General features: G+C 44.2%; 1 protein-coding gene across 2 annotated transcripts in view; it reads left to right on the top strand.

Annotated features, from left to right (window-relative positions):
• The window catches only part of mbd5 (methyl-CpG binding domain protein 5), a 42,069-nt gene extending 17,566 nt beyond the window's left edge, over positions 1 to 24,503 (top strand). For both annotated transcript variants that reach the window (XM_030751079.1, XM_030751086.1), the window contains exons 3-10: positions 41 to 143; positions 5,181 to 5,373; positions 6,506 to 8,893; positions 19,940 to 20,160; positions 20,254 to 21,375; positions 21,858 to 21,931; positions 23,703 to 23,778; positions 23,867 to 24,503. In XM_030751079.1, the coding sequence (XP_030606939.1) occupies positions 41 to 143; positions 5,181 to 5,373; positions 6,506 to 8,893; positions 19,940 to 20,160; positions 20,254 to 21,375; positions 21,858 to 21,931; positions 23,703 to 23,778; positions 23,867 to 23,929 (4,240 nt within the window). In that variant the 3' untranslated portion in view covers positions 23,930 to 24,503. The remainder of the gene's footprint in view (positions 1 to 40; positions 144 to 5,180; positions 5,374 to 6,505; positions 8,894 to 19,939; positions 20,161 to 20,253; positions 21,376 to 21,857; positions 21,932 to 23,702; positions 23,779 to 23,866) is intronic.

The raw sequence follows: 24,503 nt of genomic DNA, 5'->3' as shown, positions 1-24,503 counted from the left end.
CCAGCTTCAGCCGCACCTTGTTGTTGTTCTCTGTGTGCAGTCCCAGTGGCTCGGTGCTGTCCAGCTTGGAGCATGTGAGGACCTACCTGCTGACAGATGGAACCTGTAAATGCGGCTTGGAGTGCCCACTCATCCTCCAAAAGGTAATTTATCTTTTTTTTTTTTGGTCCTCATTCATTTAAAACACAGCAATTGCCTGGAGATTTTACAGCTGTTCCAAATTGAGCTCCAGATGACTCCCTGTTTAGAGATTAAGGTAGAAGAGGCAATCTGTGACAGAAATTAAAATTCAGTTGTCCACAAATTAGGGCTAAGCAAAGCCCCCTGAATTTAAAGTAGTGTGTGGTGTTTCTTTGTACAGGGTCCTCTCTGTCCATCTCTAACCCTCAAGCAACCAGAGCATGCAGTGTTTACTGTTGTTTCCTTAATTTACAATAGACATGTTCTAATGTAACAGAATTATGGCTTTCAATCATTGTTATCCACAAAGGAGTAACTTAAATGCAAGGTGTACAAATAAAATTACATTTATCTAGATAGTCCTTGACAGTTACCTCTTACAAAACAAAAGCATACCGTAGTTAAATTTTACTTAAATTTTGTTGAAATTTGTTTTTGGCATTTTCGGCCTTTATTTGACAGCACAGTATAGAAAGCAGGGAGAGAGTGGGCGGGAATGACTTGGGTTGTTCTCATGGGGTCACCTGCTCACCCAGGTGAGTTAACATGGTACCCCATAGAGAAAGTTTTGGTCCCCCCCCAAAGCTGTTTTAGGTGAGATCTGAGACTAAAAATACCCACTGAAAACTCATTTTTATTCTTGGGCCCTAGTAAAGTAGCTTTGTGTGAGTCACAGTTAAAAATAATCCTTCTTTAACTTAAACTAGGCCTCTCAGTTTATTCACTGCCTGAAACAAGCTGCTTGAACAGCAAGAGGGTTGAGCTTCAGTGGTTTATTTGACCATAAAAGACTCCAGTTGTGTAGGCCTAGAGACAATTGATTGCCAACCACCTGGCAACCACCGGTCACAATGTGTATCCCCAACAGGTTGGTAAGTGGTTGTGGTTGTGGGAGGTTGCTGGTTGTTGCTGGGTGAACTTGGGCACAGAGAGGGTGTTGCAGCACAAACACTTGCTAACTGCTCACTAAGTGGTAGTGAAACTGTGAAGAGAGTGAGCCAAACTGGAAACAGAGAACGTTCACCTTCAGAGTAAAAGTTGGAACGCGTTGCTCACAGCAGTAAGGCACAACTTTTTCTTTGAAGGTGAACATTCTCTGTTTTCAGTTTGCATTGCACCTTTTCAGGTTTTACTACCATTTGTATGTTGGTTAGTGAGCGTTTGAAGGCAAGTCATCTTCCATGCAGACCGTTGTGACCATAGCAGCTAGCAACCAAAGCAGTCGCTGGAAGGTTTTCAGTGTAGCACCATTTGTGATAAGTTTTACTGAGAAATTGCCAGCAACCACTTGCCAACTTGTCTGGGAATATATTATTTAGGCTTGTGTGACTGACGTTAGCAACCAGTTTTCCAGTGACCGCCAGCAGGCACTTCAAACCCGCTGGGAAACAAATATTTTTCCCTAGTGACCGTTGTTTGCCAGGCGGTTGGCAGCCAGTCTCCAGACCTGTGTGACTGTGGCCTTACATGGCCCGCCTAGGTATATTTTGCATTTATTTATTTTTTGTTAATCCATCTGAGAGTGATTTTTTTTTTTTTAATTTGCTAGTGGACAGTCCCCATGCTCTTATTTTGAATGTTCAGTTGCCGCTAACCCATTAGCACCAGCCCTTCCAGTGTTTCGCTGCTAGTCGGCTAGTGGTTGTGGTGGTCCTCAAACTCTCACGCCATGGTTCGACAGACTCGCCACCATGTTCACGATGGTAGTCCTTATTCTGGGGCCCTCTGTGAGTGGTAGGGCCATCCAAACAAGAACTGGTTCATGTGTCACTGCAAAAGGGTCCATGGGAGGAGAAACTCTGAAAGTCAGCTGCTTCATTATTTATACATACATTTATTTATTTGTGTTTGAGGGTTGTTACTTTACCTTTTTAAGATGTCTGTCACCTCCGAGAGTTTGAATGGGGGCTTTAAAAAGTTTCATCCCTCACAGAGCACAGAGGTTGTGGTCATGTCAAATTAATGTTAATTCCAGGAGTGAAATTATGAAAGAAGATCCAGAAAAGGCTTCTCTGCAGCATAATCCTCTCCCATTTCATACTCATGATGTATGAAATGAACCCGAGCTGACCACTGATCGCTGTAGGACCAAACTACAAATGTTGGGGTCTTGTGAGGCGTCACATTACATGGGGTAATCCGACCGATTATCCTTCCCGATGCTAAATTTGTCCCCAACAATCCACAATTATCAGAATGATTTTGTAGCTCCAGCTCTTCCACTTTGAGCCCCCCAAACTGTCTTCTAAGTCTCTGAAAATGACAATGCAGATATTTTTAAAGACTTGAATCATTTCCTGCTCTGGGACATTAGTGTGTGCTTACGGCTTAACCGTCTTAAGATGTGGGATATTACTCCAAGGTGCTCGGGAGAGCCTCTGTCTCCATGTTTATCTGTGATTTAGTCTATATACATTACAGTCTGTGCTGTTAAGACAGCCCCAAGAGATGATGAGCGTGAGCAAAATGTAGTGTGCTGCCAGAGCTGGATGTGATTTACATAATATTCAAGAGTGATCACGTGGCTCAGGCAAGCAGCTTCCTGGCCTCATAACTGATCCTCACCATCCTTATTCTGGGCCCACAGCATCTTTTTTTGGGGGTGGGGGGTGGGGGGGGTGGGGTTGGGGTCCTCTGATTAGTTACAAAGCGTGGTAATAAGCTTACTGTTATCTCTGAATCCACGATCATGGGAGAGCCCAGTTTTCTCTTGAAAGAATTGTAGTTGCTCCAAAAGCCCACGGGTGGCTGGATGGATATCTGTGTGTCTGTATACACTGATGTAAAGGACTGTTTAAGCAGGGTTTTTCATGTGTATTGATTTGGGACAGACATTTCAAGGAAAAATACTATTTGATACTCACTGGAATTTATGTGACTCTTCCTCAAAGATCCTCCCTCAGCTGCTATCAGATTACCGAGCATTGTTGTGGTATATTTGTGACATGCTGGCTTTACCTGAGGCATGCACTCTGAAGCAGGGTTTTTGGGGGTGCAGTGAGGTAACTTCAGTGTTACGAAGGCGAAGGTTCATTTCTAATCACTATGGTAACCTATGCTGCAGACCAAACCTGCTCTTTAGCATGTTTGAGATTTGAGATGAACAGTTATGAAATCAGTCCCTCCTAATCACTGACTTCTCTGGAAAATGGCATGATTATTCCTAGAATACACCTCAGACCTCTGTGCATGGATACAAACAGGGCACTTGTTGACCTCATAATTAATTTGCACATAGACCAAGCCTTCGTTTGAGTTGTGTTTTTATATTTATTCCTGTTCTCAGACTGTTAAACACCAGCGGGGCTGCAGCTCAAAGAAAAAAAGATACATCTAAGGATTAATTTAATGGAATAACAGTCCATCAGATTTTCCCGTGCCTTGTGCTACAGTCACACTAAGGAAAACAGTGATTGGAGACTGCAACATAAACAAAATTGTAGCAACTGTGCACAGTGAAATGCCTTTGAAATGGTGCCTTAGTATAAAGAGACGCATTGAAGGCGAGTTGCACTCATGGGCACAGACTGACCCAGACTGACTGTGTTTATGAATTAGATGGCAGTTATTTGCAAACCTTCATCTGTCTGGGAGTGATTGGAGTCTGCCTCAGTGAGACTGCAATTGTTTGGAAACAGGTTGCCTCCCAACAGGTGACCTGTGCAATCACCTTGTGATTGAAAGTGGCCGTCCAGAGGTTGCACGCTCAGCATCTAGGCGACCAGTTGATGCTACTTGCAGTAGCTTGCCAGAAGCAACCACAGGTTTTTACTAGTTGCAAGGAGGTTGCTGTCCAGTGTGACTGAGCCATTAATGATAGTGCTGTCTGTTAACTCACATAGTCGGGTTTTTTTGTTTGTTTGTTTGCTTTCCTTCCTGGCTTCAGAGAGGCTAAACTTTATAAATATACCAGGTCTTTTTCAGCCTTGCTGACCAAAGTGCTAAAACCTCACACGCATTCATACAGCACTTTTAATACTCTTCACTCACACTCTGCTGATCTGTCTGCAGCAGCTGTGCTGGTTTCAGACTGTGTGTTTATTATCTTCATGTTATTCTAATATGTTCCTTTATAAAATCAGTCGCTCTGCTGCCAATAAACTTTGGTATGTTGAACTTGATTCATAGTACAGGGCTGGACCTTATGTATGTATTTATTTATAGAGGTGAGCACGTGACTGTGCTTGAACTGCCACGTTTTATTGGTCTGATTTGTTGTTTAAAGGTAGCAAACAGCTTCTAAATGCATCTGGTATTAAAAAAAATCAAGTGGACCCATTTCCAACATCGTATTTTTCCTCTTTGGCTCTACTACAGTAGCTTTGCATGGTTCACAATAATCCTTTTTTATCTTATACTGGGTCTTGGTGCAACCCTTCAGTTCACCCTCTGACCTCCTGCCGCTTTAGGATAACTTTCTTTTGATTGGTCTCAGGTGGGTGCCTGAGATGACCATGTATTTATGACAACATGCATACACAGGAGTAGAAAACCCCCCCATGAATCCATGCATTTAGAGCAGTCTGAAACACATACATACATTACATTACAGTATATACACTGGCCTCATAATGTAAAACTTTCACATGAGCATCCACCAGTGTAACTGTCTTCTTCTTCTGGCTTCTGCCTTTGGGGGTTGCCACAGCAGATCATCTGCCTCTGTCTCACCCTCTCCTCTGTCGCACCAACCCTCTCTGATATTCGCTACATCCATGAATCTTCCCAGTGTAACTGCTTATATATGACTGGAAATCAGGAATGAAAACAATAAAACATAAATAATGGAATGACATTAAAGAGCAGAAACAGTGAAGAGCTTAAAACAATGAATCAAACAGTTTCTAAGTAAACAAGTAAAACATATACATGTCAGGTAATATAAAACACTACTGACTGAACATTAAAAGCAGGCAGGAGCGGGCAGGAAAAGCGCAGCAGCTTGGTGCATGTAGCTGTGAATTTCCGTCTGTTTACGCCACTTTTATTTCTCTCCTCAGGTGTTCAACTTCGACCCAGGGGCGGCTGTGAAACAGAGAACAGCGGAGGACGTGAAAGCAGATGAAGATGTCACCAAACTCTGCATTCACAAGAGGAAACTGCTGGCTGTGGCCACGCTGCACAAGAGCATGGAGACGCATCCGCCTCTGACACTAACCAGTACAGGAGGAGGAGGAGGAGGAGCACTTAGAAGTAAGCTCTTATAAATCCAAGAAAAACAGGACATTGTTGGTGAAATTTGGGTGGTAATTTTGGGCTAAATCAGCAAGTTTGGTAAGTTGTTTCTCCATTATAGAGATAAAAATTCTGACTTCGTACACAACAAGCAAAGCAAAGATTTTGGGGGGTTTTCGAGCGTTTCTTGTCAGTAATCATCCAAAAATTTCACTTTGTATTATGTTTTAGGGTTGATGATGTTTTGTCAATGGCGCCAGCTTTTATTTTTTTATTTGGAAGGGGAGCTTGTGGCCATGTTTTTAAAAATATATTTTAGTCAAGTCAGTCTTATTTGTACAGCTTTACAGACACAACAATAGGAAAAAAAAATTAAGATTGTTATTAATATATTAAGAAACAAACAAGCAAACAATCAGAAAAACTTAAAAAATGCTACATATACTTATAAAACATACTTTTAAAAAGTTGTAAGACATAGACAACGAGGAGAAAGCGTGGTTGCACCACTTAAAGGCAAGCTCAAATAAGTGTGTTTTTGACATTTTTCTTAGTTTTCATCCCTTGTATTTAGAGGCAGGCTGTTCCCAAGTTTGGGGGCATAAATGGCAAAAGCTGCAGTCCAGATTTTCTCTGTGAGGAGAGTTGGATGTCTGACAGTTGGACAGTGGCAGTGGAGGAACTAAGAGTGCGAGTTAGGATGTGAAAGTAATTTAAAATCAATTCTGTGGAATACTGGAAGCCAGTGTAGCTCTTCTGAAGGGGGATTGATGTGGTTTGTGTTCAGTTTAGCTACTAACCTTGCAGTAGTGTTCTGAATGATTTGTAGCCTACTGATAGTCTTTTTAGGATGTCCAGCAACGAGAGCTCTCCAGTTTATTAGAAATTAATGCATAAAGTTATTTATGATCATGGCAATTCAGGAATTGTCATGTTTTGACATTATTTCTAAGAAAGAAGAAGGCTATCTCAGTAAAATAGCTCACCAGCCTGTTAAATTCCTTTTAAAATCTCTACTTGATTTTTAGGTCTAAATATAAATGGAGGGGAACTGGTTGGCTTGTATAAAGTGACTTTCTTGCTCTGACTTATGTTTTCTCTAAGGTGTTGGTCCTGGTTTAACACAGACTTTCTTTTTTTCCTCCTTAAGGTACGTCATCTGTGGTTGCAGTGCATTCCACGACTCAACGAGCAATAAGGACTAAACCTCTCGATGGTGTGCCCAATGCTGTTGGCCCTGACTGCAAGAATCCTTTCAAGGTGATGATGGCAGGCGGACAGCAGCAGCAGAGGCTGTATCCACCTCAGGAGATGGGTGGAGCTCAGCAGCCGGAGCACTACTCTGGGTACCCCAGGCCGCAGAGGCTGAGCAGTGGGGAGCCAGGCCCTAAATCCCCTTACCGGTCTGGGTATGGAGGCATGCTGAGCCCACCTCCATCCGGTGCTAAGCTGTATGGAGATGGCTCGCAGTCTCCCAGTACAGACACTCTCGGCAGCCCTGAGGGCTTTACAAGGACCAATCCTTGTGGGTTTCCAGGAGGCGGTAGCCCTGGCTCAGCCGCTATCCATGGGAACACTAGGACGCCTCTTTCCCCACCAAGTGTGATGCTTCACGGCTCTCCTGCGGGCCAGACATCATGCGCCATGACAGGAAGGACTAGCACGCCCCTCTCCCCAACGGCCACTGCCAAAAGCCCTGTCATGAATATGAACATACCGCGGGGCAACTTCCCCCCTGGTATGGATATGCCCCGTGCAACATTTCACCATAAAACACAGCCCCCTGTGCACCCCGTACCGCCCCCTCCATCCATACCGCCATCTTGTGCCCTTCAGAAAAGGCAGTTGACATCTGAAAAAGACCCCCTAGGCATCCTGGACCCCATCCCCAGCAAACCAGTCAGCCAACCACCCACCAGTGCCCCAAACCCCTCCAACTTCCAGCCTAACATCCACTCTCAGGTACCAGTGATGAATGTAAACATACCCCCTCCCGCCATTGTTCCCTTGCCAAGCAACTTACCGTTACCCACAGTGAAGCCTGGGCCTGTGGGTCATGGTGGCCATGTTCAAAGGACTCAACAGGGTGGTCCGGCTTCCTCCATGTCTCCCTCCCCCGTCACCTCCCCTGTCCACATGGCCGGGCCTGCGCATGGGAGAATAGAGGCCTCCCCTCATCGCTCACGCTCATCCTCCACCTCCTCTGACCACGGGAATTTTGCGATGCCCTCGGGACACCAGGCCCCTTGTGGCACCATAAAGGTTCCTCCTCGTTCCCCTAGATCAGCAATGGGGTCTCCAAGGCCCGCCATGCCCTCCAGCCCTTCCACCAACAAAACTGATGCACTACACCAGTACAAAGACTCCCAGCTGCTACCTGGGATGGCAAATTCAATTGGTGCCCAGCAGCACAGCAACCCCATGTACTCCCCCACCTCTTCCTCCTCCTCGTCATCTTCTCTGGCTACACCCAGCGCTTCCCAGAAGGGTCACCCGGGACTCCTGGGGATGCCCCTCAACCAGATCCTCAACCAACAGAATGCTGCTTCCTTCCCTGCCAGCAGTCTCCTGTCAGCCGCAGCCAAAGCACAGCTAGCAAATCAAAACAAACTCAGCGCTGCTGGCAACAGCACTGCTGGCATGGCTGCTGGTGGTGTTGCTATGTCAGTCATGGGGGCAAGTGGTGGAGGTAATGGAGGGGGAGGCGGGCATCCTGGCTCCGTGAGTGGTCCACGAGGCATGGAAGGACACAGCACTTTAAACCCCATGCTCCCGCCAAACTCTACCATTCTGCTCAACACTCCTGAGGGCCAGAGTGGCCGGGCGGCTCTCAGAGACAAACTCATGGCCCAGCAGAGGGATCCTATGCGCAAACGGAAACAATCGTCTGGGGGCAGCTCCATAAACCATGACCACAACATAGTGTACAGCATGCTCAACAAGCCAGGTATGGGAGGACCCCACATGCCAGGGCCCAGTGCCACTGAGCAGCTACGAAAAGTGGGCCGACTCGGAACCCTTCACCCGAACACCTCCATGGCCCAGCTCCTCCAGTCCATGAGCAGCCAGAGTTCCCACAACCTGGCCGGGAGCGGCCATCGTCCAGGCCTCAGCCCCGGACCAGGGTCTGGTGCTCCAGGAGTCACATCGCTACACTACAACGACAACACGGGCATGGTACCCGGTGGCCCTCAGCAGAACCTCCTCATCCAGCAGAGGCTGCGGGGTCCGGGAGAAACCCTGCAGCACTGCCAGAATATGGATGCCTCTGGGGGCCACCTGGGCCCACGTCCAGGTCAGTTCCCGGATATGATGGCTCAGATGCAGGCCTCCTCCATGAGTAACTGTGGGCCTATGGGGCCAGGTGGTGCACCGGTGGGACCTGATGGCATACCGCTGGGGCGCCCCAACACTAACCCCCCACCACTATCACACCCTGGCCCCCACCCCTCGCAGCTTCATAGCATGGGGCGGACTAACATGGTGATGCCACATGGAGGTGGTGATGGAAGCTGTACCCAGAGCATCTCTGAGACAGGTGAGATAAGATTAAACCTACTTGGAGCTGTAGAAATGTAGACATATAGAAATGAGAAGAAGGTATGGAAATGCTGTCTCTAAAATAGTAATAATCAATAATCTTAACTAATTACAGCAGCGAAATCCTAAAAAACAATATGAAATAACCTCCCCAGAATCATGAAAAGCATTAGCTTGGGCAGGAGGTGCATACATTAATATACTGATATCCATTTTTTGAAAGTGGAGCAAATATCAGCTCAGACTCCATTGTGTTGGAATTGCAGTTTGCAACAGTAATCCTTGTACTGCTCTGCAGTTTCAGTCATCTCAGCATAGTTGCACTTGAACAACTTCAGGTGGGCTTTGTTTTTTTTAATGGAGGGTGGAAGACATTACTTTAATAGGTGCATGTTAACCTCTTCTGCTGACCCACCCCGACAGAAACTGTATCGGTCACTGGTGAATCATGCAGGGGGATGATGGGACAACCAGACTGTAGGGGAGATCATCTAACGCTAGTAATGTTTGAAAAATTCACCTCTTGCATGAATAAAGTAGGTCTGAATGGATGTGTTGGTAAATGGGTGAATGTTGCTTATAGGGCAGGGGTGGGCAAACTTTTTGGCTCTGGGGCCACATTGACCTTTTGAAATTTAACAGACGGGCCAGGCTGGATATGATATGTATACATCTGGTGCATACATATCAAACATAAACAAAAAGGCATTACAGTGTTAATACTTAGATTTGCTTTTAGTGGGAACAGTGTTGTTTTTGCCAGTGCATCAAAGTCTGGTGTTTGTTTTTGTTGTAGCAATTCTCAGAATCCTCGACAGCAGTCATAATTATATGATTTGATTTGGGCAATTCTGTACCAATCTTTGGCGGGCTGGTTTAAAAAGACCAACGGGCCAGGTGTGGTTCACGGGCCATAGTTTGCCCACTGCTGTTATAGGGTCTAAATGGGGAGGGACTTAAAAAAAGCTCTTTATGCAATACCATCCAGAACTCTTGAGCCACCCCTCATTTCTTTATATTTTGCTTCCAAGGAGCCAGAATTTCTTGTCATTTTTAAAGAGCGGTCTTTAGCAATTGTTCTCCAGGCTTTCTGAAGGTCTTTGAAAATTTTTCTTTGGACACTGGTTGCTTTTTCACTTATTTTCAGTCCAGTCCTTGTATCCCATGACAAACTGAGCCAAAAATGTCAAATTTGGTTTCATCACTCCACCAGACCTGTTCCCACTAATCTTAAATCCACTCGATCGCCGCTGATGCACCTGTGACCTGCCCTTACCTACCATGAACAGCTGATTGACAATGAGCTTGTCACCACTGAGACGTCTGATCAAATGCACTTTGAATTACCGTAATTACACGACCGTTTGTCCTATCGGACAGATTCAAACAGTTTATGAAAGCTGAGAACTTGTATGTCACACCCAGCATAGGGTTATTACAGTAATTGGTGCCTGAAGTCTGCGGACAGTGGGACATTTGAAGTATGTTGTGTCCCCGATGACACGTTCGGCTTTAAGGTTAAAGAAATGACAAGAAAGCTGCCTAAGAGAGTTCAGGCTGTGCTGAAGAATGAAGGTGGTTACACCAAATATTGACTTTCAAGCTTGTCAGAATTATACAAACTCTGCTTTAGCCTTTATGTACCATATATGTTTTTGTTGTTGTTTCTTAACATATCACTGGACCTAATTTCCATTTTCCTGCCAAAACTGCTTAAAAACAACCAGCCATCTCAGATCACGTTTGCTGAGCAGTCACAAGATGCCTTAACTATGCGTGAACAAAGCAGCTCAAACCTCTATCTTTTTTTTTTTTTTTCTAGAAGATACCTTCTGAAGAGGTCTCACATGGTTCTGTAAATAGTTTTGAAGCCACAAATATATGAAAATGAAATAAGAATAAGTTTTGTGAAAGCAGAATTAACCCAGGGTCTTCTTGGGTAAGCTGAGAACTCAGGTGTGTGCTAGGAAGGTCACTGAGAGTACACCTGAAGGTCTAGGAGTGCGAGAGGGCCAACTGTCTCATTACAGGCTGTGCTTTTGGAGAAAAATGACAGGAAAATGTGTGTGAGTGTAGTTGCTAAGACTCTGGAGAACAGTTTTCAAAAGCCATGTATTTAAGAAAAAAAAAATGTGCCTGATAACACTCATAGAAACTGAGCAGGCTTAGTTTATGTCCCCTCCTCCCTTCCCTGCGATGAGCTCGGTGAAGATGTGGTTTCTATGGTTATGAGTGAACTAAAACCGAGGGATTTAGGTGATAGGCCCCGAGCCTAGACCGTCAGGTTCCTCCAGTATCTCCGAGCTAATGAGCGGGAGCCCCCTCATCTTTTGGAAGCCGGGCTAATTGTCAGTCAGCCAGTGTTTCCCTTTGTTTTATTTGTATGCTAGCATCAGTCAATGGTGTAAGGAGATGGAAATGGGATCTGCATCACGCTTTAAGGAAAGCAGCCCAGATAGGGCGCTCTAAAGAGCTTCTCCCAGTGAGCCGGTCGCTATAGTAACGATAGACCCTGAATGGAGACCAGAGTGAAGCCTTTGATGCGGGTTTAGGCCTGTGTGTGTGCATGCCTGTTACTGCTTGTGTATTACAGTGGGGGTGTGTCTGTTTGTGTGTATATGAGTGACTGTGTATGTTTTTGAAACCCTTGAATGGACCTACATCTTTTTCTTTTTTTGTTAATTTCCTCTTCCTCCTTCCATGCCGGCTGATGGAAACTGGACTCGCCGTCCCCTCAGCAGAGTTTATGTATTCATTGTGTGTCCATGTGTCCTCGTATGGTTTATAATAGCGATATCACCGAGGGCTGCTGCAGGCCACCTGTTCTTATCACCAGGTGCCCTGTTGGTCTGTTATTTTTTTTTCCTCCTAAAGTCAAGTCATTGAAATTCAGGTGGGTCTTCTATAGAGGCCAGGAGGTAGGAATGTGAGAAGAGGCATATGTTTTAATGAGATTATTTACAGCTTGAGGTTTGGTTTTGGTCGTATTGGGATGAAACGCATTCAGCTCCTGCCTTTTCAAGAGGAGCATTAAAAAAAATTATTAAAATCGGCGAGCACGTCCCATCTGACCCCCTCAGAATTTTTTGGAGTTATTTTTAGCATAATTAAAGCAAAATTTTACATTCATACTGTGGATATCCTCAGATTTACAGGCCCTCGAAGTACATAGTGGTTGAAATTATTTTTTTGTGGCTTTTCTGCATACAGGAGATATACACATGGAATTTTAAGGGCGGAAACTGAATCCACTTTCCACTAACTTCCAGTGTGATTATTTTTATATTCAGCTCTGAGCATCAGATTCATGGGATATATCCTTCTTTCAGAAGGAATCATTGTTACAAGATGAGCCTGGTATCAGCATATAGGTTAAAAAAGGAGACCTTTCATGTGCTTTGAGCAGCCACTTGCCCCGCATGATGATGTGACCCTTGAATCTTACCTAAAATGCACTTTCTCCATTGAATTTTCAACAGAAATCCAGGGTAACAGTGCTTGCTTCTGTTCCTCTGTTTCATAGACATTAAACTGGTTCAGTTTGGCTGTTTGCACTATAATATGGGGTTATTTTGTGCATGTGTGCTCTGAACCTACTGTTCAAGAGAACGAGCCAATCTGCATAAAGTTAGTTTAAAGAGGGAGGCGCTAAAACTGCTCATGAGTCTCATATTTTTATTCATATTCCTGAACACAGTTCAGAAATTCAGAAATAATTGGTGTTTCATCATATTGGTCTCATTTAATCATTTAATTGACGTTTCTGCATGTACGGACATGGAAGTTCTTCCAGGTTTTAGAGACTGGAAAAAGTCAGCAAAGGTTGGGTTTAGGCACTAAAAAACTGTTAGATCAACACAGTAAACCTACTGGGTTAGTTAGGGGTTGGATAACTGTTGCCACTATTGCAAGGCTTCATTTTCTTGGATGTCAGGTTGAAACATCCCCTTGTGGGATTCTCGAGCATACGTGATGCAGGCACTAAACGCACTTCTTTTGAAATGGATCAGCTTCAACGCCATGTTGACTTTGAGGAAGAATCTGTTCCTGCTCACAAACACGTACAAGTAGAGTACATTTTCTTTTTTTACTTGTCCAGACCCCGGATGAACTGCACTAAGGATTATTTTGAGCAGTGAATCATGCAGAGCTACTCTAGTGGAGTCCAAGAATAAAAATATGGAGATGGAAATGAGCATAAACATGATGTAAAATTAAAAATCATAGAAAGTAACACCCCAGTTCATGCAGGCTGTGCTCTGACTGTCAGAAGATGAAACCAATTCTCAAAGCTGTTTGGAAACAGAGGACTATATTCCACATTATAATTGAACCAGCATGCAGGCAGGTCTGACTCAACACCATATGGAGTCGAACACTGAAGAAAAAGAGAAACAGCCTGTTCCCTCCACCTGTTGCTTGTTACGTCTGTTTTTTATTTGTCAAGATTATGTTGCCACGTTTTACTATTTTTCTACTAATTTCCACTGGATAATGCCATTTGGTCTCCTGTTGTTAACCTGCTTAGGGTGTAGAAGACAGTCTCATGTGCCCTTTGTATCATCTACTTTATAATGCCTTGTGATACATCTACAGTGGTGCCACCCAGCGTTGGGCATTTGAAGGGTGATACACCAGATCAGCCATGTACATTTTCACTGCTAGATGTCAGTAGATCGCAGATTGCAGTCAGCTGAATTATGTTTTCTTACCCATCCCAGTTCAAGTTCACGACAGGGTTTTAGCCAGAAAAGCATTTCAGCCTGGTGCGTTAGACCTGGTGTAGCCTTGCTAATGTTAAACGCTAAATGCTTGGCCTGCTTGCTGATTGAGTGATGGCGAACAGCTATATTGATAATTCTTTCTGCATATAAACCACAAGAGTTACACTTAGATAGTCAGTCAACGTGTGCCAGTGCGCCGTTTCCTTCCACTAACGGGTTTGCCTGAAATCGCTGGGCGATCAACTTCTTGCTAGAACCTTGCATAATCCTAGCTACGGTGGGCACTTTCGGACAAAGACATTTTAGTTAGCCAAGAGATCAAAAATATTAAATTTATACCATACCCCATGATGGCTGCAACTGGCCTGAGTGTTTCTACTGCAGTTTGTGTATAAACACTTAGAAATAAATCAGGAATAAGAAATGGATATGTGTCAATTAAATACTTTGCTGTATTTTACATTTTTACCCATCACCTCAAAAACTGGCTGCCATTCCTCTGTAGTGAGTATAGGCTCAATTCGCTGTTTACCACAGCTGTCCATGTATATTTACTCTGGAGGAGGCTGTAAAACTCTGTAAAAGGAGTCCGATACGGGTCGATGAGTCAGCAAAGCTCACTTCTGTCTGATGGCAGCGATACTGATGGTGAGTTGTTGAGAATAACTTGAACTTTTCTGTTGGTAAGTGCTGCTGTTAACCTCTGTTAGCTGCTGTTACTTGATGTTAGTGAAACTTTCTTTGAGGGGGATCTAACATTGACGGATGCTTAGTGAATAAACTCTCGTGATGTGAGAATGTAATCAGTGTTTATTTTTAGCACACTCAAGCCTAACAGTCTGGTATAACGTTAGCTCATAACCAGCTGCTGTTGTTATTTAGCCGATTCGTTGCCAGCTGTCTGGATATGGGAGGATCGCATGTCTAATCTGCTGACAATAAATAATTGTGACAATATCAGGAAACAAAAAGCATGTTTATGCATGTTTTTGTGCATTTTTGTGACTTCAGTTGAGCAGATGAAGCTTGAGGCGAGGAGGAAGAGGATGAGGTGGAAATGAAGGGGGAGAGAGAGACATAACGAGAAAGAGATGATTAAAATATTCATCTACAGATGTTAACTGTGATAAATATAGTTTGAAAGAGCTATTTGTGATCTTTAACTTAAAAGTAAATAAGGCACGCTACGTTTCCCGATCTCTATACATTCATTCTTAAAACATAATTAGGCAGAACGGCGATCTTAGCCAGTGTATTCAAGATGGCGGGTCAACATGGCAACTCACACAAACGGGCGTCTGCTCCTGTGTGTTTTTAATGGATTATTTCTGTTTATGAGAACGCATCAATTTGTTGGAAGTTGTAATGACACACTAATCAAACATGTCAGCCACTCATGGCTGTAGCCAATCATCTTTCCCATTCTTAGTGTTGGCTTAGTTTGGCTGGATTTTGTCTTAGTGTATATGAGTAGCATTGCAGGGAACTCCCTTGTTTTACTCAGTAGATTCCCACAGTATAGCTAGCAGCTTTAATGTTGGTTAAAGGTTTTCTAGTGATTAAAATTTCAGTGTCACAGATGTGAGTGAAAACTGCAGTTTTAGAAAGGACACCACAACTCGCATAAAGTGAATGATAAAAGTTTGAACTTTGCTCTATGTGTGTGACTCAGATTTGACTGCTTATAAATAATTTTTGAGTGATAGTTGAGCTCACTTAGCTTAAACAAATACACCGTCATACATTAGAAGACAGTAGCTTTCAAATAAAGCCTCATGCATGGATTTTGGCCTTGGAGTTGTTCTGTTAGAAGCATTACCATTTAGACATGTTGGGAAATGTTCAGTAAATATGGGTGGGTGGGAGCAGGTTAAATAGTGTTTTTGTCACTGAATGGTGGATGTTACTGTCTGAAGAGCACTGAAAGTCTTTGAAAGTGGCCTAGTCATTGGCGTCTTAGCTTTAGCCTCTGACCATCTGTTTCTATACAGCGAGCGAGCTTTGTATGTCCCCCCCACCCTACACTCCTGCCATCAACAAATACTCCAAAGTTCATTGTAAACCCCTCCCACCCAGCTGACCGCCACCCCCATCCCCCAGCAGGCTAAAATCACACCACCCGACCCTCATAACCCCCACCCCCACGCCCACCCCAAACAAGCTTCCTGGCAGCGGACAGCACCACCAATCATCACTTGGTTACCAAGGCAACCTCTCCCGGCAACAGCCGTCACTATATCATAGCACCAGCGGAGGACGTGGGGAGGAAGAGGGAGGGGGATGGCCGAGTCATGGCTCTCAGTGAGAGGAGAGAGAGAGGAAGAAAGAAAAGAGTAGGGGAAAAATGGAGAACACACACAGCTGCCCTTCAGCTACATCGCATCGCACCAGCTGCTCCAGTCGCTGCTCACACACACACACACACACACACACACACACACACGTTAGGCCGCTGAGATCCTGTATGTGCTCCGGCTTTGTCTGCATAACATTGCTGCTGGGCTTTCTCTTCATTCATTGATACATCTGTGGCCTCCGTGTATTTTTTCTTCATGTTCTGTCCTTGGATGGTTCGCTAACAAGTCTGGCTGTACCGTGCATCTGGCAGCGGGTCCATCTGTTAGCTTTGAGTGCAACAGATTGGTAATGTGCAACTTTTTTCTTTGATTGTAGAAGCCACGGTCGAGGGACACTTTTTCAGGAGCTCATTTTCTAGATTTAAAGTCTACTGAATAGAGAGGTTTATTACACAGATAAACACAATGGCATGAAATTAAAAAAACACACTGCAGCTGCTTAAATGTTTCATTTTAATTATTGTCTTTATTTATATAGCACTTGAGTTAAAAAAGTAACAAAGTGCTTCATGGAAAGAAATGAAAAATGATATATGACAGAAGACGAGGCAAATAAAAACAATGCCACACAAGAATAAAAACACACATTAGGAAAAGTTTTTTTTGATAAAAGAATATTATAAGAAGAGATTTAAAAGTTGTTGCCATTCTGGTTTTACTGGGCAGACTGGCCCACTGAGGAGAAGCTTCAATAGCAAAGACCTGCTTACCTTTTTTTTTTTTTTTTTTTTTTTTTTTTGGTGAAAGAAGCTCTGGTAGCAGTCTTAGGCTGGTTGGTGACCACCTGGCAACCACCAGTTGCTAGGGATGAATGTGGATTCCTCAACCAGTTGGTGAGCTGGAGTGAAACTGATCCCAAAGAGGTGTATGGTGCTGCACCAAAAACCTCCTTGTGATTGCTTTGGTTGTTGCGGTCACCAGTAGTTTTTATGTTAGACACCAACTTGTCTGCAATCACTCTCCAACTAATTGCTGAGCCGTAGAAAAACCTGTGAAAAATTTTAAAAAATGGAGAACGTTTGCCTTTAAGGTAAAAGTTGTGCTTTTTGAACTGCATTGCTTGCAGCGGTAAGGCACTAACTATTAATTTGAAGGTGAATATTTTCAGGTTACTGCTACTGTTCACTGAGTGTCTGCAGACAAGTTGGCATCTTGCATGCAAACTATGGGTGACTGTGGTCGCTAACAACCAAAGCAATCACAAGGAGGGCTTTTGTACAGCACCTTCTTTGTGATTGATTTCAGCCAGCAACCTCCAGGAACCGTTCACCAGCTGGTCAGGGAATATAATTCCCTTCCCTCTTTGAATTAGTTCAGAGTAGTGGGTCCAATTTACTCTGCGGCAAACAGTGACATCGCCACAGCTCCGTCGCTGAGGGTGCGAGTCCTTGCTGCAGTATTCTTCTAAACAATAGGTGTCGCCACTCAGACCAAGCGCTGATATAGGAGGAGAAGACGTCAAATCCGGAAGCAAAGAAATCACATCTCATCTTTTCAAGCTGTTGCAACATATAATCTGTGAGCTTCTGTACTGATATCTTTAAAATGGCAGTAAAAACAGACACAATCATACACTTTTGTCTTCAACCTGGCAGCACCGGTGTGAGATTACAAAACGTAAGAGGTGCACAACTGACCAAAATGACACCAAAGCGCGGCTTGCAGCAGTGGATGTGATGTAACTTTTGGTGTGTGGCACCGTTTGCAAGGGTGAGAACGGTGAACATAAATGGGCCATAAGGCCACTTGATGCGGCAAAAGCCGTGTCCAATGTTACATGAATTTTTTAAAGGGAGAGTGGCTCCAAGCTATACAGAAAAAGCTTTTATTTTTATATTGAATCAAAATCTGAATAAAGTTCCTAAAGTCTAGAAACAAATCTAGTTGTAGATAATGTTAAAAATGTAAAGAAATAGATTTAGACTCACTCCTGCATGCTGCAGGTATCACTGCAAGAAAGTAGGACAGGTTGCCAGCTCTGTGATAACTTCTGTAGCTTTACAGTAGTTTTATCTCTGAGTACAGTGAACAGCTGTGGACTGGAGCAGCTGAAGAGACTCTTATCTTCATTGTTGATCTCACTGAACAGGAGATTTGATAAAGAAGGCTAGCTTTTTACTATTAAAGGTTTTAATCACAAGTACAGTGACAAGCTCTGCTGTTTTAAAAGCTAGAACAAAGTTTTCTGTGAACCCACCTGAGCTCACAGTCTCCGTGTACACATTAGACTACGTCAGCTTCACTTATACTGCTGCTTTTTTGTTGACCTTTTTCTTTTCTTTTTTTTTTGGGAGAAAAACAGGAGCAACTTGGGCTGAATATTGTAATAGTTTTTATTCACACAGTGCTTCTAAATATGTTTCTATTGCAGGTCTATTTTTAGTAGTAAATGTGAGTGAAATGTTCATGCAGTCCAGTATAACTAGCATCACCTTCACACTGCGCTCTACACTCCACAATAGCCTGTTCATTTCACTTTAATGTGAAAATACTGGCAGGAGGAAAATTTAAAATCAGTAGCACCTAACAGTGTAAATGGTTTAAAAAAAAAAACTAATGGATAAATTATTCACCAAAGCTTAGTCATGGTTGCAACCATTTTAGTTCATTGGCCCACATACAGCCAAATTTGGTCTGGAAGGGTTGGGGAGGGGTATACAGCAATAAAACCACTGCATGAAAAACCACCTCAGAAACAGTCATATTTTATCAGCAGTCCATTTCCAGAACAGATGGGGGGGGGAGTTCCCCCATCGTTTTTTTTTTTAATTGAAAAAAAAATTCAATAAAATGATTTTCCACACTCAGTAAGACACAGTCAAAGAAATCCTCCATCACTTTGTCCCATCAGCCAATCCTGACTCAAAGACCTGGGTCGAGTATCAATGACAACAAGCCGATCTATTCAGTTCAGTCCTGCTGTTCTGGGTTGGCTTCCTAGACTGAGGGCGTAGCAGAGGCTCCGCAGTTTCTGAGGCGTTTCATTCCAGCTTTTCTACATTTGATTTGAATAACTTGCAAACTGCGGTCAGTTGAGACAGCATTGCTGAATTGCTATCACTTGCTCTGTGCTGTGTTCAGTTTAACACTCACAGTGAAGCTTATAAGTGCGCTATTATGGTCACAAAATGTGTTGATACCAACTTGGTATGATTTCACTTATCAGCTCTCCTTCATCAGCTGAATTTGAGGTGGTGAACACAGGTAAAGGTGAAATGAGCTTGGCAATAAATGACAGCAGCATGCAGATTTGAGACAGTCAACACAACATTACAGTACGCCAACTTTGCATGCAGCTTTTCAACAGACTTCAGGTGGACTTTAAAGAAGCGTAGCAGGAGTGAGTGTCGGTCCATGGCGTCTGCAGCTGTTCGCGTCTACAGTGTAGTACGAACTAATTCAGTGAAGAACATAAATTCATTTTTATTTTTATGTTTTTTCATTTTATTTGTTGCCTGTTGTTGCCTTACACATGAAACTGTAATTAACAGTCTCATCCTCACAGTGCAGCTCATTAAACACTGGTTTCAGATCAGCTGTTATCAAAAGATACCCAAAGCAAAGGTTTTGGGATTGTATCAGAAGTGGGAAAAAATTGGACCAACTTCCAACAGAAAATACAGTGAAAGCTCCAAATGTTATACCCTGCTCCTTCTCCTGGTAATGACTGCATTGAAAGCTGCAGATTACTTTAAAAATTCAGCTACAGTTACACATCAGCCTGCTTTGTCATTTGTAGTTTTATCTATTTCAAATCAAACTGGAAAATCCAAAACACATCAAATCTGATTGTATAGTTTCTTTGATCTTTCTCCTAATATGTAAGTTTTGGGGAAGTTATTTAGTTGTGCAAATTTCAGTTGGTTATTTTAGCGCCTGCAGTGTAAGTACTGTCAGGCCAAAATACATCAGTGACACCCTGCGCCCAACGGTACGAGCTCATGTGTCCCTGTGGTTTTGCAGGAAACCCCTCGTCACTTGGCTGTGGAATGGGCCCCCTGCAGCCGCACGTCAACGCCGGCGGAGGTCAGATGTATCCGCAGCAAGTCCATCAGGGCATGCAGCAAGCAGTGGCCTCTCACCCCGCCTACCAAGGGCAGCAACACTTCTCTGACAACACGCCATACACCGATGGCAACAACGCCAACTCCAGCTCCATGGCCTGCCTCTACCAGAACTACCAGGTCGAGCGATGAGCCACGTTTTGAGCTATGTAGCATTTCAGATGGTTTTGTTACGTTTTTAATCACGATAATGCCTCTCTGTTGTGTCCACAGCAGGGGATGCTGCCACACCCACAATTTGGGGAGGAGCAGCCCCAAGGTGAGGGACTTCCAGCCGGTACGTCTGGCTCTGACAGGGGCCCTGGCGGAGGGCCAGAGTCGGTGGATGCCATCTACAGAGCAGTGGTGAATGCCGCCAGCAAAGGTGTGCATGTAACCATCACCACGACAGTGAGCGGGACGACACAGGCGAGTCCGGTGCCTGCCCTCAGCGCCATGAGTGCCTTCACTGCCTCGATAAGGGAGCCTGTCAACCTACCCCAGGCAGTCAGCGCAGTCCTGCACGGACACCAGGAAGGGGAGGCTTTACCCCAGCAAGCCAGAGCGCGGCAGGTGAGGCCTGGGCGGGGTCAGAAGAACATGGATCCAGGGAAGAGCACGCCGGATGGCCCCGAAGCCAATGACTACTTCCGTTCCCCTGGCCGTGGGACTCCTAGGGGGCAGTGGGATGGGGAGACGCATCACGGGGGAGGCTTTGACAGTCAGAGCAACAGTAACGCCTGGGGTGGCGAGGAGTTCCTAGAGTGTTCTACCCAAGTAAGGAGTAGTCCCTGCATGGAGCGACCCGCCAGTCTGGCCCCTGCCCCACCCTGCCCCACTGAGGGATCCAACGACCATGGCCTGACCATGGCCCATGATAAGGCCTTTCTTGATGATGGCTATCGGTTCAACAACTGCAGCCGGACGCCGGCTAACTACAAGGAGCGTCTGGAGCAGACAGTGGAACGTTGCGCCCACATCAACGGTGCCACGCCTCACTTCAACACCCGGGGCTATGGAGAAGTCCTGGGCCCCCCACGACAGGATGATGACCAGTCGCCCAGCTCCTCCACGAGCTTGGAGGGGCCTCTGGCCACAGCCAAAGACTACAGCCACTACAATGGCCACTTCAACGGCATGGCACCCAGCCCTTCGGACACAAAGAGCCTGAGCAGTGAGGAAGACCTCCGGCAGCCAGACTCTCCCTCATCAGAGCTGCTCCACTACCGGTCCAGGACCTTCAACATGGGAGAGCTGGTCTGGGGCCAGCTGAAGGGCTTCCCACCATGGCCTGCCAAGCTGGCCGGGGACGAGCAAGTGCACAGCGCTGCTATGCAGCTGCGGGAGCAGGCCAAGGTGAGGGACCAGCGTAGTCTGTGACCACCTGTCACGGTTTTACCGGCCAACTCCACAGACAGACTGTGAGCGGCGTTCCCTGTATAAAAACTTTTGGAGTGTTAGGTTACACTAAATTATTTTTCATTTAAAGATAGTTGCGAGCCATTAAGTCAAGAATAACTTGTATGTGACTGTGATTTAAAATTATTGCAACACTAAAAAGTCAGAAATAAATCAAGTTTGTTTTTTTGTTTTTTTTGTCCAGTGGCCATCAAGGCAGATGGACTCCTAAATGCTCCAAAAACACATCCACTGCTTTACCTGCCAAATCAGAAGTGCAGAACAGAGCAGGTCCGACAAACTGTGACTGCCAAATTATCTGCTAGACGTGCTGAAGCGATAGGCGAGAGTTCAAATTCAGCATCAGTTCCTGGTGCTTGGTGGGAAATTCTCAGTGCGGTGCTAAATGTGCTCAAATGATTCCTCTTTTCTTTGTACAGGTAGAGCCGGAGAAGCTAAAAACACTAACGCATGACTTGGAGGCATTCGACCGTGCCGCCAAAAGAGGCCTGAAGTAAGTAACCCTGCCCACCACATTGGTGCTTCATTGAGTAATAATATAAACCTAACTTTGGCTGATACTCGCTGTAGTTTGAGCTGAAATCTGAGTGAAGCCTCTTCATGGTTTCTCTGTTGGTGTTTATCCAGAGTAGCATTGACACCTAGTGGTTAAACATGGTGTCCTGCAGCAAAGGAAAGGCAGAGTTCTTAAACAAAACTGTGTATGCTTTGAGACAGTAAATAGACCATTAATGCTCAAGTAACTGGGAATACTTTATTTAATGGGTCTGTTTGTGTCAATTACACATATACAGTTTCCTTTATCTAGGATAGATATAAACTCTCTGTCATTAATTATGGTATTACATGAGGATTTAGACAGTCCTTATCTGTTGCTTTTTACAAAACAAATTTTCTTTCAATAATTCAAAAATTAAAGCTTAAGGTGTGTTTGAGTGAATTATGCATTACAGCAGCTCATATCATTTTAACACCCAAATATGGACGAACTGCTGATTCTGTAAAACTTTGAGCAGCAAACAAATTACAGTGAAATCATCACAGTCACACCCCCCCCCCCCCCCCCCCATTCATGCTTCTCTTTAAACAAGCTTCTAGCATGACATATTGTAAACACTCAAAATTAAAGTTTCTGCAGCAGCTTCTCTGCATCCATTAGCCATAAGTTCACCTGAAAATATTACAGTGTACAGTGGGAATAAAGATTATAATGTTAGAAGCATACATATATTTCCCTATAACTTCCACATTATCCTTGCCACACTGCTCCCTTTAGCGGTCACCACAGCAGATCATCTCACCCTGTGTCTAGCATTCTCCTCTGTCACTCCAACTCTCTGCATGCAGCTCTGCTCTTCACTACATCCATGAATCTTCTCTGTGGTCTTCCTCTTTTCCTCCTGACTGGCAGCTCCAGCTTCAACATCAGCCTTGCCTCTCTAACATTGTCTCCAAACCACTCAACCTGAGCTGTCCCTCTGATGTACTCATCATTAAGTAGTAATGAAAATCTTTAGCTCTGCCACCTCCAACTCAGCCTCCCGTCTTTTTTGTCAGTGCCACCATCTCCAAGCCATACATCATAGCAGGTCTCATTACTGTTTTGGCACATCAATGGGCCATTTTCCTGTAAAGAACCACAAGATGCTGAAGGAGAAGCAGACTAAAAACATCACAACAGATAGATATAAACCTCAGTCCAGTCAGTTCCACATCCTGTAGCTGGACTCCACTGTCATCAGCTGCATTTAGAGATCTCAAACCTGGAACCAGTTCTTCAGCTGCTGCACGTTCAGGTTAAGATGATTCTCTGGCTCTCAGCTTATCTCTACAGCAAAACAAGAGCCACCATTACTGACTGTAGTCCACGATGGTGGAGTCTGATTCTGTGAGACTGAGGGATGAGAGGCATGCCGGGTTAGATGGTCCTTCTGTAGATTTTTAGGATTTACAAGCCTATTCTCTGTGTTTCTTACAGATCTGTATCCATCAAAAATTAATGGAAGTTATTGTCTTCGGCCTCTGGACTTATTACTTCTATCTGCCTCTAAAACGGCACTGAATTTAGATTAAAAGCTAATTTAAACATCAGCCTCCTCTGCTTGGACTCATTAAAAAAATCTGCTAAATCATAGGTAGCTGAACTTATGGCCACTGTTCAGCCTGAAATAGCTGTCATGATTACTCATTCTGGCGTTTTAGGTTTCCTCATAATTTTGATGCTCTTTGGTTTAAAAGTAAACTGCATTAATGTTGTCCAACAGACCGGGGAAACTGAATAATCACTTGGAAGCTGCTATCCACGAGGCCATGAGCGAGCTGGACAAGATGTCGGGCACAGTGAGTATTGGCCCGTTTTGGTTCTTCTCATGCGTTACTGCTTTTCCTGTATTTACCACCATACCGTTTCCTCTGCGTCTGCCCTCAGATCCCATCGAGGGATCGTCAGGTGAAGCTCCCCAAGCCGAAGAGGAGGAAGATATCCAGATAACATTGAATGTGTCGAACGTCCTCAAAGCCTTTCGGAGACTTTGTCCGTTCAGCCTTGATGCGATCTGAGCTCTCTAACAGGTGCTACACATGGACTTTCAGTGGTACATCGTTGTTCCATGACATCAACTTGACTTAATGACTGACCACAGAAGGTGCTGGAAATTCCAATCACCACTACAGTTTATAAACTGTAGGAAAAAAAACAAACACGGAAAAATACTGAGAAACATCAAAAATGGTTGCAATTTGTCTACAGCTCACTGAATTAACTATTTTTTTCTAGTATAAGATAGTAAAATAAACAAAAAAAAGCTACAAGCATTACCTTACATATTTAAGAAAAATAGACAGTCCAAATATTTCTGATACATTTTCAATATGTATATAGATAATCCTGAAATTTCATGCTATTAAGAATTGTATGTAAATATTGTACAATGTCATGTACAAGCGTACCTAATGCACATTTTATCTTTTATTGTACAAAACAAAGCAGAAGTGTACCAATGTCTTGGTTTCTATTCAGAAATGCGGCTGCATCATACAGCTGCATGCATAGGATAAATAAGAAT

The sequence above is a fragment of the Archocentrus centrarchus genome, chromosome 2 (genome assembly GCF_007364275.1).
Source record: "Archocentrus centrarchus isolate MPI-CPG fArcCen1 chromosome 2, fArcCen1, whole genome shotgun sequence".
NCBI lineage: Eukaryota > Metazoa > Chordata > Actinopteri > Cichliformes > Cichlidae > Archocentrus > Archocentrus centrarchus.
The sequence above is the reverse complement of the archived record's forward strand: the minus strand, read 5'-3'. Positions and strand labels throughout refer to the sequence as shown.